An 18251-nucleotide genomic window follows, 5' to 3' on the forward strand; every position below is an offset into this window, starting at 1 on the left:
TTAAGCAAGCCTTCCGCCATGGTCCGCTTCTGTTCCTATCTTCTGGTTCCTGCCTTGGCTTCCCCCAATGATAGGCTGTAAGATATACGTCAAATGAACCCCTTCCTCCCCACGCTGGTTCTGGTCAGTGTTTTATCACAGCAATGGAGACCAAACCAGAACAGTGACTGGAGTCTAAAATGAAATCCCGGAGTCAGGTGGGTCACAGCCTCAGCGCTGGAAGCCAAGGGAAAACTAGAGATAAGTGTTCAAAGAGGCAGGAACTGAGCTGCCTCTCCAGCTGGGAGTGAGAGAACAGGTCTGCACATAGACCAAGGCAGGTCAGGGCTGTGATGGGACAGAACTCAGTGACATTCAGGAACCAAATTGGAGGTTTTGGGGTGGAGCCAGAGTATGGCATGGTGGCTGGGACATAAGATGGACAAACTCAGTTGTCGGATTGGATAGGCAACTCTTAAAGGCAGGGACTTGTGCCTGACTTTAGGCACAGTGCCGTTTGTCCCATCTGCTCATAGTTCTAGAATATTCTCTGGGCCTGAGGTTCTAATCACTACTAGAAGAAGGTAAGTGACAGGACAATGAAGGTGATGGAAGCCCCCACTTCTGCTCGCCAAGGACTGAAATGATTTCAGAAAGCAAGTTTCTCCTAAGCTACCTGAGGGGGAAGGAGTCGGAGTGGATTAACCAGCAATCCTCAATCCCAAAAGCTCAGTGTATTTGAGCAGATTTTAAAGTTCTTGGTAACATTTCCCTGCTTTGCTTTGCTTGGGGCTGGGGTGGGTGTGCTCTAGACCAAGGCTTTCCAGTCCTTCTCATGTCATGATGTCCATAAAAATGAAATAGTACTTGTTTACCACGCTGGGGACAATCAGAGAGGATTTGTGTCCTCGATGAAGTGGCTCACAGCTGGCCATGACCAGCCCCAGGGTCCCAGCTAGGCAGTGTAACCCAAGGCCAAGGGCAGGAGCATCTCTTTTAGCCAGCCCACAGCCCCACCCACCACACAGAGAAGTTTGGGGAGGGAGCCAGGAGGTTGGGATGGCCTGCCAGGGGTTTAAAGGACAGCAGAGGATGCTGGGAATTCAGAGGAGATGAAACATTTTTTCAGCACAGGCTGGTGGGCTCCCACGTCTTTCCACCCACACAAGCAGGAAATGATGTAGTTGGCTCCAGCTTTGGCAGGTGATGCCCTTATCTCAATTGTCAATTTTGTGCTTGTCTCTTTATTCCAGCTGCTGCCAGCTGAAGCTGACCCACAGGGAAGTGTCTTTGGGCTCACCATGCTTCATGAACGGCCTTGAGGCCTTTCTGCCAGGTGAGGACAGGATGGCGGGAGAGACAAATGGTGGGTGAGCCAGTACCTGTAAAGAAGCCTTCACTTTTGGGCTGTGTTTAGGTCCTAGTGAAGGACTGGAAATAGAGCTATAGATCCCTAAGAGCATGCATTCAACATCTACCTAGGGGAGGTCTGCACAAGGCACCAAAGAAACCCTCTAGGGGCAGGGTCTGGAGAGACAGCAGTGATTCAGGGTATACTACTCTTGCAAAGGGCAGGGGTTTGGTTCATGGCACCCAATCAGGTGGCTCAAAATTGCTTGTGACTTCAGCTTTCAGGGATTTGGCGCCCTCTTCTGGCTTTTATGGGCATCGTATACACACACACACACACACACACACACACACACACGGGTAATGGAAGATGCAGGAGAGACTGTAGAGGCAGAACAGATGAATTTCCATAGTGAGTGAACCCCCATTCATGGCCTCATTTGTTGTCTCTGAGCTCCTGGACCTATTTCCTTCTCATTCCATTTAAATCTAAAGGTGTTTTCTACCTCTCTCTCTTTCTCTCTCTCTCTCACGCATGCACGCATACACACATGCATGCACACACATGCACATGCACGCATGCACCCCAGACGTGTATGCATCAAATCTTTATCCTGGCTTGGGGTGCTTTTCTTTTCTTTTCTTTTCTTTTGGTATAAGAAATAGAATTTAGGACCTTGTATACCTTAGGCAAGTAATGGGCTACATCTCCCACCTATGATCCCTTTTGCTCCTTCTTAGTACAATCCTCTCCACCCAGGGAACGGTCACTGAGTAACTGAATTCCAATGGCTAGTAGGATGCTCAATGCTGAGCTGCATACATTGGCTTTAGTCCTCATAAATCTTTGGAAAGGATGGGATACAAGCCTCCTTCTGAGTGGAAAACATTCAAGCCTACAGAGCTAAGCCTCGATTAAAACCTGAACCTACCTTTAAAGATTCCAAAGCCACAGGGCTGCTACAGCTGTCTGCTCTGTGTAGTAGCCTTGGTGGCTCTTTCCTCTGGTGCACAGGTCCCACTGCCAGGTGGGCAGCCACTGTGCACCATCTCCCAGGTCTCAGAACATTCACAAGTGGCAGGTGTCTACACGGATACATGCCTGGCAGTGTTGGGCTAACAGACCCAATGTTATCTATTTGTTAAAAAATAACACATAGCCAAACGTGTTAGCTGCCCAATCTTAGCAACAGGGCACAGGGTTCCTGGCGACCTACCGGCATAGTGGTAATTTGCTAAAGGATGACATTTTAACCTGACTGGCTTCCGTAGCAGCAGCGTTTCCAGAGCAGCCTGCAGAGTCAGAGAGAAGAGGCAGAAATCAGTCATGTGTGTGTGTCCTGGGGAGGACCAGCTATCTACTCAAGGTTGAGGGCGGGGTTAGCACTGCAGAGGGACTGAAAGAAACCCTGGAGATTTCCTTTCCATTCAGTTCCAACAGGACTCAACATTTGAACACTGCCCCCCCCCCAACCCCCAACCCCTAGCAGTATCCGAAGCTAGCTAGCTGGTCACACGACGGAGGATGCAAACAGGAGCTGAGACTCAAGTGCCTCCTCGGAGAAGGCCTATACACCTCAGCGAGATGAGTGAGTCTCTGGGAGGAGGCCAGGGAAGGGCTTTAGAGGAAGGAGTGGGACCTGGTGACTGTTCATAGACAGGTCTCCATGACCAATGAATGGAAACAACTGTATTAATAACAAGTGTACCACACACTGTCCTTCCAGAGTGTCAGGAAACCCTTCAGATGGGCCTTCTTCAGCTGACTTGTGTATGTGTATCTGTGTTCGTATGTGAGTGCGCATGTGTTTGTGTGTCTGTGTTTGTGTGTGTGCAGCTGCACATGAATGTGTGTGGGCTAGCGGAGGTCAGATGTCAGTCTGTCGTTCATTTCTCAGTTACTGTTCACCTTGTTTTTCTCTCACTGGTTTGGAGGTCACCAAGCGACTAGGCTAGCCAGCCAGCAAAACCCAAGGATTAGTCTGTTTGCCTCCCCAGTGCTGACATTGCAAGCACACTTCACCAAATCCAGTTGTGGGGTGTGTGTGTGTGTGTGTGTGTGTATGTGTGTGTGTTTTAAAGATTTATTTATTTTTATTTTATGTGTATGCCTGTTTTATTTACATGCATGTCTGTTCATCATGAGTGTGTCTGGTGCCCAGAGAATCCAGAAAACAGCACTGGATTCTCCCAGAACTGGAGTTACAGACAGTTGTGAGCTGTCACATGGGTGCTGGGACTCAACCTGGGTGCTCTGGAAAGGCCCCCATCTTGGATTTTTTTTTTTTCAAAGAAAAGGCAGCAACAGAGTTGACAGTGGATGGGTTTAGATTGAGCAAAGCAGAGAAATCTTGCTATTCTGAGTCTGCACATCAGCAGCCTCAGGACCCTTTAGGAGCTCCTTAGAAACCCAGAACCTTTGATAGAGATATGGCCCAGTGGTTAAGACCACTTCTAGTTCCAGGAGATCCGATGCCCTCTTCCAGCCTCCAGAGACACTGCACACATGTGGTGTATAGACATACACCCTGGCAATTATATTAAATAAAAATAGAGGGGGAGAAAAAGAAATCCAGAAGCCAGGGCCCCACTGCCACCTGCTGAACCAGCATGAGCATTTCGGGACAGTCCCATAGTAATTTATGTTGAAAGTTCAAGACGAGCCCTGATTTCAAAAGGCAAATCCTAGCATTCTAGATCACATTAGAAATACTGGCATGTTTGTTTATTTTTGCATTTTTATAAAATCTAAAAGCAGGAATCTAGTTATAGTACTAGAAGAATCATGTGCTTCTATAAAAGGGAAACTGAGGCTAGGTGGACTCTATCTGGCCAGTAGTGAAGGCTAACTAGACAAATGGTCAGCTATAACTCTGGCAAGATGGCACCATGGTTCAAGTTTAGGGACATCTGAGTGTCCCTAATGAAGGTCCCCAAAATTAAGAATTATTTTTTTTTAAATTTTAATATATATAAATAAATAAATTAAATAATAATTAATAAATAAATTAAATAAATGTTTATATAAATTTTAAAGTATGAGTGCTTTGTCTGCATGTGTGCCTGGATGCCAGAAGAGGGCATCAGATCCCACTAGAGATGGTTGTGAACGGCCATGTGGCTGCTGGGAATTGAACTCAGGACCTCTGGAAGAGAAGGTGGTGCTTTTAACCATCTCTCCAGCCCTGTTCAGAACCATGTTAAAGGTGGAAAAGAGGAACAATCAACGTTAGAGAAAAGAGGTCTGGAGGCTCGCAAGTTCAGCTGATTTCCATAGCCGGGAGGACCTTTCGGGCCAATTCTTGTTTTAGCCCGGCTTTCCTTCTACCTGCATCACTGACACATGAAGTGAAATTCTAGCTTCCTAGAGCATATGTGCCCCTGATTATTATTTGGTAACAGCTGTGTTAGCAGGGAACCAGCTGGCGATTGTGCTTTCTGCAGGCTTTCAGGTCTGAAGCCCCTCACTGAGACAGAGCCTCCACAAAGCTGTCCTTACCATCACATCACCTTTGGCCTCAAAGAGAGAGTGCAGCGCAAATTCAGAATTGGTCCCTCCACCTGGCAGCGCACTGGAGCAGCACAGATTCAGAAGATTCTCCACTGCTGAGAAGAGGTCACGGCATCAGACAGGGTCAGAGTCACGAGAACCCACACCCATTCTGGAGCCGGAGGTCCCTGTTAGCGAAGCCAGCCTCACCCACCTGGCTCCTCACAAGTGCCAGTACCTTGTTGTTGGAGGGCCTGGTTTTCCAGCTCAGGCCACGGCTTCCACACCAGCGTGGCCTTGTGTGTGTCCTGAGCCAGGGCGGAGACATCTTGCAGTTCTGGGATCTCTGCTTGGAATCTCAAGCCAATGTTGATGCGTCTTTAATGACAAGAAAAACAGTGTGGTCTTCAATGTGGTGGCTTAGGCCAGGGGCAACTGTCAGGAAATGAAGACACAAGAAAGCAGCTCCTTCTGCAAGAGTCACAAGAAGGATGCCAATGCATTTCCTGGTGGCAGGGCCCTTTAAGCCCAGGAATAGCCTTTGTACTGGTAAGGGGAGCTTTAAGGCTGGGAGCCAGGGCAAGGGAGCCCTTTGCCTGGGGATTCTCAGCTCCCTGAAACTGGAGTGGAAGACAGGTAATTCCAAGAGAGAAGTTGTCTACTGCATGGCTGATAATACCACGGAACTGGAAGTGGGGTACACGTGTTCAGCAGTGTAAAGAATTGATGTATTTATCCCTTCCAGACCACTTTCGCTTACATTATACCATCTGAGCCCACAAAGGTCTGTGATATGAACAAGGCAGTAATCATGATTCCCATTCAAGGAACCAACAAAGGCCTCGGAAAACCGACTCAGTACAGATCCAAACTAGAATGGTGTCAACTTGAGCGTTCTGATTCTGGACTCTAGAAAGCTCTGGACCACTGGGCCTCTTTTCTAAGTTCATTTATGAAATGAACCACTTTTCCCTCCACAGTAGTGAGTGCCTCTTTATCCTTAGCTTTCTGTGGTCTTCAGTTACCCCTGATCAATAAATGTCTGAAAATATTAAATGGAAAAATCCAGAAATAAATCATTCTGTGTTACTTTCATGCCATTTTTAAGTAATGTGCTGAAATCTCGAGCCAGCCAGTTTTACCTGCCTCAGGCATGACTCCTCCTTTTGTCTACAGCATTGGCGCTGTAGAAGATATCCACCGGTGAGTCAGCTGTTCTCAGAGAGACTGCTGAGGGCCCGCAGTGGTTATACACCGGATATGGTACTATCAGAGGTCTCAGGTGCCCAGAGCTGGAGGTCTCAGAACGTAGAAGCCACCAATGTGTGTGTGTGTGTGCTGTACCTCCCACTGATCATGAATGATTCAAACGCTCAACAGACCTGTTCAGAAGACTGGCCAAGAGTGTAACAGGGGGATATGGGATGAACTGGGGATGTCAAAGTGTCCGAGTCTAGACCCGGGCCTGTGGAGATGGGGATGCTAGATTCTTTGACTCCAGGGCTTCACATTTCGTCCTAAGAAAAGACTCTGAAATACTAGCAGCAAAAAAAGCCACTGTCCACAACTCTCCTCTCTCAGTGGCCACTGACTACAGAAGTACTGACTGCCGTTCTAGAAGCTTCCAGACCTTTCCTTATCTGACACTTGTGCTCTAAAGAATAACTGGCTTTTCCTTACGGTTCAACGTCCACAGTCTGCTCTCCAGGTCCTGGGGTGACTGTCACATTGCTGCCATCAATGCTGCCTGAAACACAGAAACTAGAGTTTACTGGCCAACAAGGAAAACTTCCTAAGACATGAAAACAAATGAATAATTAGCTGACCAGTAATTAGCCAGTTAGCAATAACTCTTCTCTGACCCAGCCCATATTTTGCTCTGGCATCTTGTGTGACAACCCGAGGCAGTCTTAGTGTGCACAGTTCCCTTTTCTTTATCCCAAAGACACTTTTACTCGCTTTTCTCCTTAGATTGATTCCCTTGAGTCACTAAACGAGATGCTGAGAATTTAAGGACAGCTCGCAAAGTAACTGGAAGACGTAACTGATACTTTCCGGAAATCCGAGGGATAAACTAGCCAGCTGAAGAAAGTGAGACTCCCCACCCACTCAGGGTAGAACCAGAATCGACAGGGGTGACACCAGGGTTAAGGGATGACTCACTGGAGCGGCACAGCAGCACGCGTGGCGTGGGCGTGAGGGGAGTGAGGGGCAGCTGGGGGTGCACTCCTGGGCCGTGGCCCGAGATGAGGACATTGCTGAAGAGCCCTGAGCCCTGGCGCACCGGGCTCAGCATGGGTGGCGGCGTGTAGGGGGGCAGCTCGTGGGCGGGGTCCAGGAGCAGGTGGTCCCCGAGGATGCGTGGGGAGCGCAGCTGGCTCTGGTATAGGGTGGCCCCCGAGTAAGAAGTGGGGGTGGGAGTATAGGAAGAAGGCGGAGGCGGGATGAAGAGAGGCTCAGGCCGGTGCCGGAACTTCTTCTTCTCTGGTAGGGTCTTGAGGGGCTCCTCAACTTTGGCGGTGATGGGTGGATGCTGTTTCCGGGGGATTTCCTAGAGTGAGAGGAATAGTTGGGATTCAGCCTGGACACTCCAGTCACTCGCCCCTTTCTAAGTACAGGCTACTTATCCCTGCCCTTTTCCACAGATTTGGCCAGGGATCTCAGAAGTTCTAAGGGAGTGGGAGAGAGGCTGCCTCCCTTCCCGTTCCCTCTCACTCCCACCATGCCTGCCTTGGGCTGGCTAGGAAAGAAAATCCGGAAGGTCTGCAAAGGGTAGAGTGGGTTGGCAAGAAGTAATAAATTCAAATTCTCTGGCTTATCACTACATTCCCATCTGTTCCGAGTGCAGAACAGCCAGCTGAGTGGCTCTTTAGTGCCCCCACTGCTCCTGCAGGGGCAGCTCACACATGCTCCGAGCAGGAGGCGGAATCCTCTCCTCAGGGATGCAAAGCCCAAGGCTGAGGGGCAGGAGGACGTTCGCGCCTAGCACAGGCTCCTCAGCCATCCCCACAGCCCGGCACAATGGCCCTCCAGGCCGTTGTAACGGGCTCTCCTGGAGACGCTCCCTGTCACGCCCCTCTGAGGCACCCCGTCTCCTGCTTCCTGTCGGCAGAGCGGGTTTAGGTTATGGCAGGAGAACTGAGTCTAGTCCGGGGAACCTGCCACACGGATACATATACACTAGGCAGTCCACACATGCACGTCAAGTAGAGAAGCAGGGTATGCCAAAGCCGGACGGAAACAGACTTGGGTGCGAGGCCAGCATCGACCCCCAAAAGCCGAGAGAGCTGCGTGTGACAGCCAGCCGGGGATACCTGTGGAGAAGCTCTGGGCGGCTGAGGTGCCCAGACAGCTGCAGTGACCAGCAGCTCTAGTGCCAGAGTGGCGAGTGAAGACAGCAGCAAGGGGTGACGGGAAAGGTTTACATGGTCACATGACCAGCTGCCTGTAGGCCTGTGCCCCAGTGCCCCTCAGCTTTGGGCCCCTCTCACCGCCTGCCTTCAGTAGTGTGGGCTCTGCCCCTGCTCCCGCCCCTATTTCTCTCTCAGCTCCCTTGTCTTCCAAGGTGCCATATCTCAGCCTCTAGGTCGGGGACTCTTGGGTGGGGACGGGGAAAAGAGGGAGCAGAGGGGCTCGGGACTTCAGCGTCCAGGTTCCTGAACGCTAGCGCGGGTCTCCTTCGACCGGCGTCCTTCGGTCTCCCTCCTTTCCTCAAGTAGGGCGCTTCACAGCCTGAGGCCTGGAAAAGACCCGGAGGGACCGGGCTGAGGAGGAGAGAGGCTGCTGAGGAGAATGCTTGGAAAACCGGACTTTGCCATCCCCACCTCTAATGGAGGAGCAAATTTGGAAACTTTTAAGCCTTGTCCCGGTCACCAAGGAGGTCATCTAAGTAATGTGGAGCTCTTGGTGGTTTCAACTTTGCCCTGGAGCCCAAACTTAAGATCACAGGGTCAAAAAGTTCTTTTTAGGCTCTTTCTGGTCCTTCCACCTCAAAATAATGCTTTATTATCTCCCAGGCAAGCCTCTCTGAGCCACCTGGACCAGAGGCGCCACTCAGAATGTACATCACACAGAATGCCACACTAGGCCATCTGAAGTATTGTAACTATGGACTCTGTGGGGGGCAGAGTCAAGCACAGTATTTTATAGCGCTCCTGCCCCCAGAGGAGGGAGACGGCCACTGGTAAGTCCATCACTCTGGGGGAAACCGAGACTCCGAGAGGGCTATTCTTAAAGCTGTCTCTACCTCGGAGCTGAGATCAGAATCCAGAGTCTTTTTCTGGATTTTAAAAGTTTTTACGTCAAGCACTTGGCTTCCATTCTTTACCTATTTCACCTGCCTGTCAACTGACGGGGTCTCTCTCACCCTCGCCTTAAACCAAGTTCACCCCTTCTGACTCAGCCTACTCAGAACCCATACAGCAAAACCACTGTCTTCCTGTTGGACTCACCCATCTGGTGCACCTTGATTTATGCTACAATAGGGATAATCTACAGTAAAACAAAAATACTGTTAAGTCAGAACTGACTTTAATGCCCCTCCTGCGCAGACCAACCAAGCTGCATAGGCCAGTGTGTAACAATCTCTATTCTTTCCCCTCACAATCACTTAACTAACGCCCTGCTCAGCATCAGGAGAGAGGATTCTATGGCATAGCTGTTTGTCACTAGCCTGGGAGAAGACCAAGACCCCAAACTTCAAAGGACAGTGAGTAGAACTTTTAATCTTATGTACAGCTGAAGACGTGTAACAGGAACGTTTCAGTGGGAGACATCTGTATTCCCATCTTGCCGCCTCCAGGGCACAGGCTTCTCCTTAGCCCCCACCTTCACACTGCCTCGAATGACATGGGTGGCTGTAGCCCCTGTGTGAAGAGGACTTCCAGGACAGGACGACACAGTGCCTTTCACACCAAATCTCCTGACTTCTCCAGGCAAGGGGTGTGTGTGTAGGCACGCCATTTCATCTTTGCCAGGTGCTAGCCCCTCTGGCCAGAATATGGAGGCCGTCCCTCAGTCCCTCTTCTTCTAACTCAGTGTCACACAAGAACCCAAACCAGTTCTTTCTGGATGCTCCAACCCTACCCTTCTGTCTGCTAGACTCCCAGGAGCCACTCTTTCTCCAAGGACGTCTAAGACCCAACACACTACACTGTGGGAAGGGACAGTCTGACAGGGCCAACCACGGAGGTCATAGATTGCCCAGGGCAGAGAGAAGAGAAGGGGATGACGAAGGCAAAGAGAACTTAACAGTGAGTGAGAAACACAAATCACTTTGCTTTCCTGAGATCTACGGTGCCTGGCTCTCATCGGGCTTATGGGGACTGGAATGGATCTGAGTCCCCAGGGTATTTAAGCAGGTGTGACACTAAAGGTAATGAATGACAAGGCAGATCATCTGAGCGGATGGTGCAGCGATTTCTCAGAGGACCTGCCATTCCAAGAGTTACCTCTTTGGCAGCTGGATTAGGGGAGAACTGGCGGGCTAGGGAAAGGGCCAGGGCAGGGCAACAGCTGTTCACGATCTGGGGCAGACAGACTTTTCGTTTCTTAGTAACTGGTAAGGTTATATTGGTTTCTGCCGATTGGAGTACCATCTAGGTTTGAACATGTGAAGGCTCAGCTCTCAGAATCAGATCCAGGCTTAGTGAGGAATGGCTGTCCACTGCAGGTGGCCTTCCCCTGAGAGGGAGCCTGCGTGAGGTCTGAGCTCAGGCCAGTGACTGGAAAAGCTGCCCTCATCTTCAGGAAAGCAAAGAGATGTCCCCACCCCAGGCAGGTGTGGCAGCGCAGCGACTCACAGCAGGCGCACAGGGGGCAGCCCCTTGGGGAGAGTGAGGGGGGGGACAGGGTCATCCTCACGAGCACAGGCATCTCGTCGTCCGACATCGAGCTGGCTGGCTTGTCTCTGGCCGAGGGGGTGGCAGCGCCGCTGTTGGTGAACCCCTGAGAGCTGGGCTTGGGTGGGAGAAGCTGGACAGGGACAGACACGGGCATGACCATAGGCGTGAGGCCTTCTGCCTCAGGAGGGAGCGGTGGCGGCGGAGGTGGAGGTGGCAGTGGCGGCTGGGGCTGAGGCTGAGGCTGAGGCGGTGGCGGTGGGGCCTTCTCTCCTTCCTCCTACGTAGACAATAAAGGCTTTGATCCTGAGCTGAAAGCAGCTCTCCCAGGGGGACAGACTTGCTTTTCCTTAGAGTTTCCAGGACATCAGTGGTGGGGAACAGAGTACCACAGCTGGGGGTTTCCTTCCTGTAACTCTGGGTCCCTAAGCTACATTTAAGGTATTACTTCTATATGAAAAAAAAAATATATATATATTTAAAAAAATGTTGGTGGCTTTCATGGCTTTTTGAAGTAAAGAACAGGGACTGCTATTCCCTCAAAACTGAACATGTGATCTTATGTAGAAGTGTTCCTTCCTTGGGCAGAGTTCATTCACGTCTCTACGGAAACAGTCATTGCAGCCTGAGTTGTATTGTTAGGAAACCACAATGAAAATGCAATACATGCTGTAGTTTTGTTTCTTGAAGACAGGGTCTCTATAGGTAGCACAAGCTGGCCTCAAACTCAGAATCCTCCTGCCTCAGTCTCCTGAGTGTTGGGATTGCAGGTATGTAATGCCACACCAGGCTTAAAACAATTTTCCTTTTTCTATTTTTGAGACAGGGTCTTGGTATGTTGTCTAGGCTAGCCCAGAACTTGCTATAGAAACCAGGCTGGCCTCCAACCTGCAGCAATCCTCCTGAGCGCTGGGATTTCACAGGTGTGCGCCATGACCAGTCTGGCAATGTACTTTTTTTTTTAATTTACTTTTTAAATTTTAAACTATTTGGCCTATTTGCTCTGGCTTATTATTAACTAGCTCTTACAACTTATATTAACCCATAATTCTTGTCTATGTTTAGGCACATGGCTTGGTACCTTTTCTCAGTCATTCTCATCTTGCTTCCTCTGCATCTGACTGGAATTGACACTCCACCTTTCCTCTTCCCAGAATTCTCTTAGTTTGGTTGCCCTGTCTATACTTCCTGCCTGGCTATTGCTGGCAACGTACTTTAAAAGGTGAAGACAAACTCTTTTATCTAGCCAGGAAATAGGGATGGGAGAGTGAATATCATAAAATCAATATTCAAGGAATTTTCAAAAAATCCTGTGTGTTCTGACCTGACCCAGAGATGATTTCCTATACTGAGGGCATCACAGGGTCACTGGACCCCACCTATAGTCAACCACTGCATGGATAAACAGAAACTTCTGGCCAAGAGCTCGAGAGTTACATGCTTTTCCTTAGCCACTGATCACTGATCTCAGAAGCCACCTGGTTATGGTCTTGAGTGCTTCAAGTAGTATTCTTCACATTTACATATTTATATGCACTGCATTTACATATTTATGTAGTTTTCATTTACATAGTTCCTTTTGCACCCTTCTCTAGGAAAAGAGATTCTCTTTAGGAACCTTTCTTTTGACACTTGTCTATAAAGCCAGGGAAGTGGGGGCTGTGTCGTCTAGCTGACTCTCAGGGAGGACGACTCCCCTGGCGCCCACAAAAGTCACACATCCCCATCTCACGCTGACAGCGGCAAAGCAAAGCAAGCAGCACATGACCTGCAAAGGACGGGGCAGGCTCTTGCTGACCTGTTTGAGGCTGGGGGAGGCCCTCATTCCCCCGTGGGACCGCATGTGGCCGTTCAGGGCAGGCAGGCTTTTGAACTCCTTCAGGCAGATGGAGCAAGTCAGCTTGTTCTTGGCATCAAATTGTTCCCCAAACGCTCCTTTGGTTTGGCCACTGCTGAAGGGTTGGGTCACACGGAAAGGAGGGGAAACAGGAATTTATCACAAGGCCTCACACCTACAATGCACCCATTTTATTTATCTAATCTTCCTCGGTCCATGGCCTTAATATCCTCTAGAGAACCAAGTTGAATGTACAGATGGAAAAGGCTGAGGTTCAGGGGAAGCAAGAGTGTTATTTCTTTAAAAAAGTAAAATTTTTAAATTAGATTTATTTATTTATACACGTGTGTACGTGCACACGTGTGTATGTATGTCATGGTGAGTGTGTGGAGGTCAGAGGACAACTTAGAGTCAGTTCTTTCCTTTTATTATATAGGTCCCAGGGTTCAAATTCAGGATATCAGGCTTAGCAGTAAACACCTCGACCTGCAGAGCCATCTCACTGGTCTGGGAGGGACTTCCTTTAAAAAATTAGATATATACATATATATAATTCTAAATTATACACACACACACACACACACACACACACACACACGGTGAGTGCTTCAATTGCTTGTATATGTGTGCATTGTGTATGTGTGCCCGGTACCTGGGGCGACCAGAAGAGGGCACCAGATTCCCTAGAACTGAAGTTACAGGCAGCTGTGAGCCACCTTGTGTGGGTGCCGGGACCCCAAGTCCAGACTGCTGCAAGACCAGCAAGTGCTCTTTACTGCTAATCCGTCTCCCCAGCAGAAAGGATTTTCTTAAAATCATGTCATACAGGACACCACCTCCATCTCTCCAGGCCTTCAGGCACTGGGGCTTCCTTTTCCTCAGCTTTCAATGCTCAGCCACCATGGCCACAAGAGAAGAAGTGAGTCTGTACTATTCACTGCCACAGGCCCAAAGCCCAGGGCTAACCCTGGTACACAGGAGGCGCTCGCTAAGTCCTCAGTGGCTGAGTGGATAAAGAACGGAGCGCAGACTTGGGAGCTGAACCGTCGCTGCTCCCTGCTCAGGTGTTCCTTCAGCTCTGAGCCCAGCTTTCTAAAAGGAGAGCAGCAGTAACTGAGGACTCACAATTGACAGACAGACAGCACTGTCTGCCTTACTGGTATTTTACTTTACATAACACAGGGTTAAGCACACAGCTAATTACTCACACACAGCTGCTGCTGCTGTTCCTATACTTTCTTAGAAACATCGGCCTTGAATTTAGAAATGAGTCATTTAAACAACCCAGGAAACCTACAGTCCCACAAACATCCCGCAGCTCTGAGCATACCTTGATTCCGGGGACCCTGGCTGTGCTCTCCCATCAGGTAGGTGCATCTAATTTTGAGACAAACAGGACACCGAAAGAAAAATGAGAAAAGAGAAAACACAAACGTTATTTCTAAAGGGAGGAATCTCAAGAGGTCTGAACACCAGAATCTACCCTTCTAGAACATTCTCTGCTCACAATGACCCTGCTTTTGTTCTGCATTTGATTTATTTCCCCTACTCCCTAAATGACACTGCTCCACACTCGCTGCGGAGGCCAGCCCCAAACCTGCTGGGACACAACCCCCTCTACCCTCCTTGTTCTGTCTGCAGCTACGCCGCACTGCACTAACGGGGACAGAGAGGAAAGGGGTGGCACAGCATCAGTCCAGGAGACCGGATACCTTCGTGTATACGAGTGCATGTACAGTGTGTGCAGGCGCGGGCGCGCGTGAATGTGTGTGAAGGGGAAGTACACATGTGCACAGTGTTTGTGGAGGGATCAGAGAACGATCTGAGTCTTGGGGAATACCCCAAGGATAGGGATCCAATGTCGGTGAGAAGTTCCCACTATGTGATCCCCTTGTCTCTGATCTAGACACTGTGTATGTGTGTTTGTATGTGTTCAGGTGCATGTGGTTATGTATGATTATGTATGCACATGTGGGCACATGAGCGGAGGGTAGAGGTCAGCTTTGGCTGTTCTCCAGGTACTGTTCACATGGCTAATTTTATCACATTTATTTACGTATCATGTGTGACTATGTGTGTCACAGCATGCATGTGGCAGTCGAAACACAAATGTGAGGGTCAGTACTCTCCTTCCTCTATGTGGATCTTGAGGGGTGGACCTCAGGTTCTCAGGTATGGCAGCAAGTGCCTTTATCCACTGAGCCATCGTGACAGCCCAGCTTGTTATTTCTGAGACAGGGTTTCTTACTGGCTTGGACTCTGTACGTCAGCTAGGTGAGCTGGTCAGTGAGCCCCAGGGATCCTCTGGTCTCTGCCTGGGATTCTAAGCACATGAAGCCAAGTTCTACCCTGTAGCCCATGACTGAACTGACTCTAGGTCTGGATCATTACATCAACCATTTAGGACGAACGACAGTATTCTGGTCATCTCCTTAATGAGATGACAAATCCCCAGGGCCATGGACTGAATCCATACTGATTCTGCATTCCAAATACTTGGCACAGATAGTGCCTGGCATATGTCGGTCAACATTTGTGAAACACATAAAGAGCAGAAAGGATGAAGGCTGGAGAGAGAACTGGGCACTGCTGAGACTCATGCCTGGCAGAGCCTGTTGCCCACGCAGATATGGGGAGAGAGCTTGACTCTGAGGTACCTGGGGCCACATCGCACTGGGAGATGGCTGCTGATGCTGGGGCCCCACGTTGTTGAGGTGGATTCCACTGGGGGACAGGAGCGGTTGGTGAGGAAGGGTACTGCTGACTCGGGTCATTTCTGAGCTTGCTGGGTCTACCACCCCTGTATCTGGGGGCCCCATGTCCCCGTGGGAGCTCAGCATAGCCGGAGTCTGCCTATCGCTAGAGTATGTCTTCAACTGACTGTCTTCACGCTGCTGGTGCTGTGACAGGTGGCTCTGCTGATAAAGGGGGTGGCTATAGGGCTGCTGAGGCTCCTGATAGTAATACTGGGGCATGGAGCCCAGCTGGATCAGCTGGACAGCATGTGCCTGCTCCGGGGTATACTGATGAGGGTCCCTGTGATAGGAAGGGGGCTGCAGGTGCATCGGGGGCTGTTGCTGCTCTTGCAAGTGTTGCATCATGGGTTGGGGCTGATAATACTGAGGTATCTGCAGTGAACCCTGCCGCTGCTGCAGTTGGAGCTGCTGCTGCTGCTGCTGAGGCTGTGAGGGGCGAATCTGCTGCTGTGGTTGCTGCTGCATTTCTTGCATCGAGATCCGCTGCAGTCCGGCTTGCTGCTGCTGAGACGGCGGCTGTGGGTAATACTGGTGCTGCTGCATTGGTTGCATATGGCTGGACAGCACCTGAGGGGCTTGCAGTGGCTGTCCTCCTTGCATTGACATCTGGGCCAGGGGCTGCTGGTAGTCATAATACAGGTGCCCTTGGGGAGCGTGCTGCCCGACCGGAAGGGCTGGTTTGGGCAGTCCACCTGTGAAACCAGGATGAGGCTGCTGGGGCACCTGCTGGTAGCGAGACGCTATAGCTGATGCTGAGGGCTCCACGGGCTTCTGAGAGAGCAGCTGACGAAGAGCGCTGTCAGAGGCTCCATCCATTACTGCTGACTGAGTGTGCAGCACCTGGGCCATATTGTTGACCTGAATTCGCAGGTTTTGGTTGGCAAACACCTGGGTGAAAGAGTCCAGCTTGTGTAAAACACCACTGGTGAGTTTCTGGGTCCGGATCTCGCTGGCCTGGGAATAAGTGTATTGGTAGCCATCAGTGGGCTCTACCTGGGCCGGCGACCCCCACATCATGTTTGAGTTGGCCAAGTTGCTACGAAGCTGGACGTGGTTTCCAGGCCCTGCATGGCTTCCCCATCCTCCCTGCCTGGAGGTATCCATTTGGCCAAGGTTTTTGGAGCCAATCGGCAAGCCCAAACTATCTCGAGTATCTTGAGGGAAGTGAGGCGAGATGGGCGAGGCCTGCGGGGCATCCATTCCGGCCCCCGAGATTGTACTCCCATAGCTGTGGTTCAGCCCGCTGTGGACACCAAGAGGTGGCTGTTGGTAGAAGAGGTTCTCACTACTGTGGGCCACATGGTTGGTCTTGTACAACTGCTGGTCCCCCATGATTATGAATGTTCAGCCACAGGGAAAAAAAAAAAGGAAATGAAGAAAATAAAAAAAAAAATCCTGAAACCCTGAGAAGATGAGAGAAAGTGTCCAGCCTACTCCACGGCTGACATGTCTGTGAGGGTGGCTGGAGGCAGGGGTTCGTGCCGGTTTGAACCACTCATCTGCAGAGCCGAGGTGTCTACATCCTCCCCCGGGCTGAGGTATGGACCAGACACCACCGTGGTGGGGAAATGCCGTTCACACCTGGAAGACAAGATGCAAAGGTCAGAATTATTTCCATGCATGTTTCCTGACAAACCACTATATATATAGTGATTACTTAGAAAGGTGAGTGCAGGGAGGGCTGGTGCACTGGGTCAGCAGGTCAAGGCACCTGCTGCTAAGCCCGATGACCGAGGAAGGAGAGAGCCGACTCCTGCCAACTGTACTCTGATCTCCACAGGAGTACCATGGTGTGTGTTGTGTGTACTCTCTCATGTGCGGATCAGAGGAGGATACCACATGTCCAGCTCCATCACCTCCCACTTTATTTATTCCAAGCTCTCTCATTGAACCAGGTGCTAGACTAGTGGCCAGAAGCCCCAGTGATCCCCCTCCCTATGCCACACCCAGTATGGAGGTACAGCCAGATAGCCACACCTAGCTCTTCCTATGGGTGCTGGAGATTTTAACTCAGGTCCTCACGTTTGCGCAGCAAGTGAGCCGCCTTCCAAGCCTTCAATTCCAGTTCTCCAGTCATTTTTCAAACGGCTGGAAATCTCTGAGCATGAGGGCTTTGCAGGCCCTGCACCCCAGACTCTAAGGGGAGCAGTTCTTAGACTCCCGTGAGGTGCTCCTCTAGAATTGGCTCTTTCCCATCTGCCTTCCTGCTTTCCGAAAACGTAAAACTTCACCCACTCCCGCAGATGTCAACGGAATTCATCATTTACTTATTTTTTATTCATTGTGTGTGTGTGTGCGCGGGTGGGAGCTTGCACACGTGAGCATTCAAGCGCTCCTGTGCCACAGCGCATATGGAAGTCGGCTCTCTCCTCCCACATGTGGGTTCTGGGGATCGAACTTGGGTCATCAGGCTTTGCCGCAAGCTCCTGGACCTGCTAAGGCATCTCAGGGGCCTTCTTTCTCGTCTCTAGTTCTTTTCGTATTAAGTTCTGTGAGGCTGGAGAGACGGTTCAGTGGGTAAAGAGCATTCCCCGTTCTTGCACAGGAACTGAGTTCAGTTGCCAGCACCCGAGGCAGGAAGTTTAGAGCCTCCTGTAACTCCACCTCCAGGGGAATCTGATGCCTTTTCTGGCCTCCTAGAGCACTTGCACACATGTACACACACACATAAAAATCTTAAAAAAAAAATCCCAAAGGAAGTTTTCTGACTCCAACACCCCTATCACAGCATGCACACCCATTCCCAAACACATCCACACAATAATAAATAAGATTTAAAAGCAAGTTCTAGGATAAATAATTAAATACAAATTTTGGGCAATAGGTCACAGTGTGATTTTTTGGTATAGAATTCAGAAGCAGACCAAAGAACTGAGCAACCCGGTACCTTAACAACCTAGGTCCTTAACAGAACGGCCTGGGGATACAGCTCAGTGGGCCACATGCACAAGGAGGGGGGGCGGGAGACAGGACGGTATGGGGGAGGGGGCAGGGTTTCT

General features: G+C 50.2%; 1 protein-coding gene and 1 long non-coding RNA gene across 10 annotated transcripts in view; one reads left to right on the plus strand and one right to left on the minus strand.

Moving 5' to 3' along the window:
• Positions 1-18251, minus strand: part of Trerf1 (transcriptional regulating factor 1) — a 218948-nt gene that overhangs the window by 26135 nt on the left and 174562 nt on the right. For 2 of the 9 annotated variants that reach the window (XM_087897939.1, XM_087897937.1), the window contains exons 5-13: positions 15154-16833; positions 13827-13873; positions 12458-12608; positions 10682-10939; positions 6983-7370; positions 6500-6566; positions 5058-5197; positions 4829-4932; positions 2547-2622 (exon numbers count right to left, since the gene is read on the minus strand). In XM_087897939.1, coding sequence (XP_087754065.1) covers positions 2547-2622; positions 4829-4932; positions 5058-5197; positions 6500-6566; positions 6983-7370; positions 10682-10939; positions 12458-12608; positions 13827-13873; positions 15154-16584 — 2662 coding nt within the window. In that variant the 5' untranslated portion in view covers positions 16585-16833. Of the gene's footprint in view, positions 1-2546; positions 2623-4828; positions 4936-5057; positions 5198-6499; positions 6567-6982; positions 7371-10681; positions 10940-12457; positions 12612-13826; positions 13874-15153; positions 16834-18251 lie in introns of all 9 variants that reach the window. The other 7 variants (XM_087897938.1, XM_087897936.1, XM_087897944.1 and 4 more) reach the window with 5 other exon arrangements.
• LOC146890692 (uncharacterized) lies at positions 978-5914 on the plus strand. Its single transcript, XR_014998216.2, has 2 exons — positions 978-1315; positions 4774-5914. It is a non-coding gene; the product is annotated as an uncharacterized LOC146890692 (long non-coding RNA).

The sequence above is a fragment of the Myodes glareolus genome, chromosome 18 (genome assembly GCF_982192425.1).
Source record: "Myodes glareolus chromosome 18, mMyoGla1.1, whole genome shotgun sequence".
In the NCBI taxonomy this organism is placed as follows: Eukaryota; Metazoa; Chordata; class Mammalia; order Rodentia; family Cricetidae; genus Myodes; species Myodes glareolus.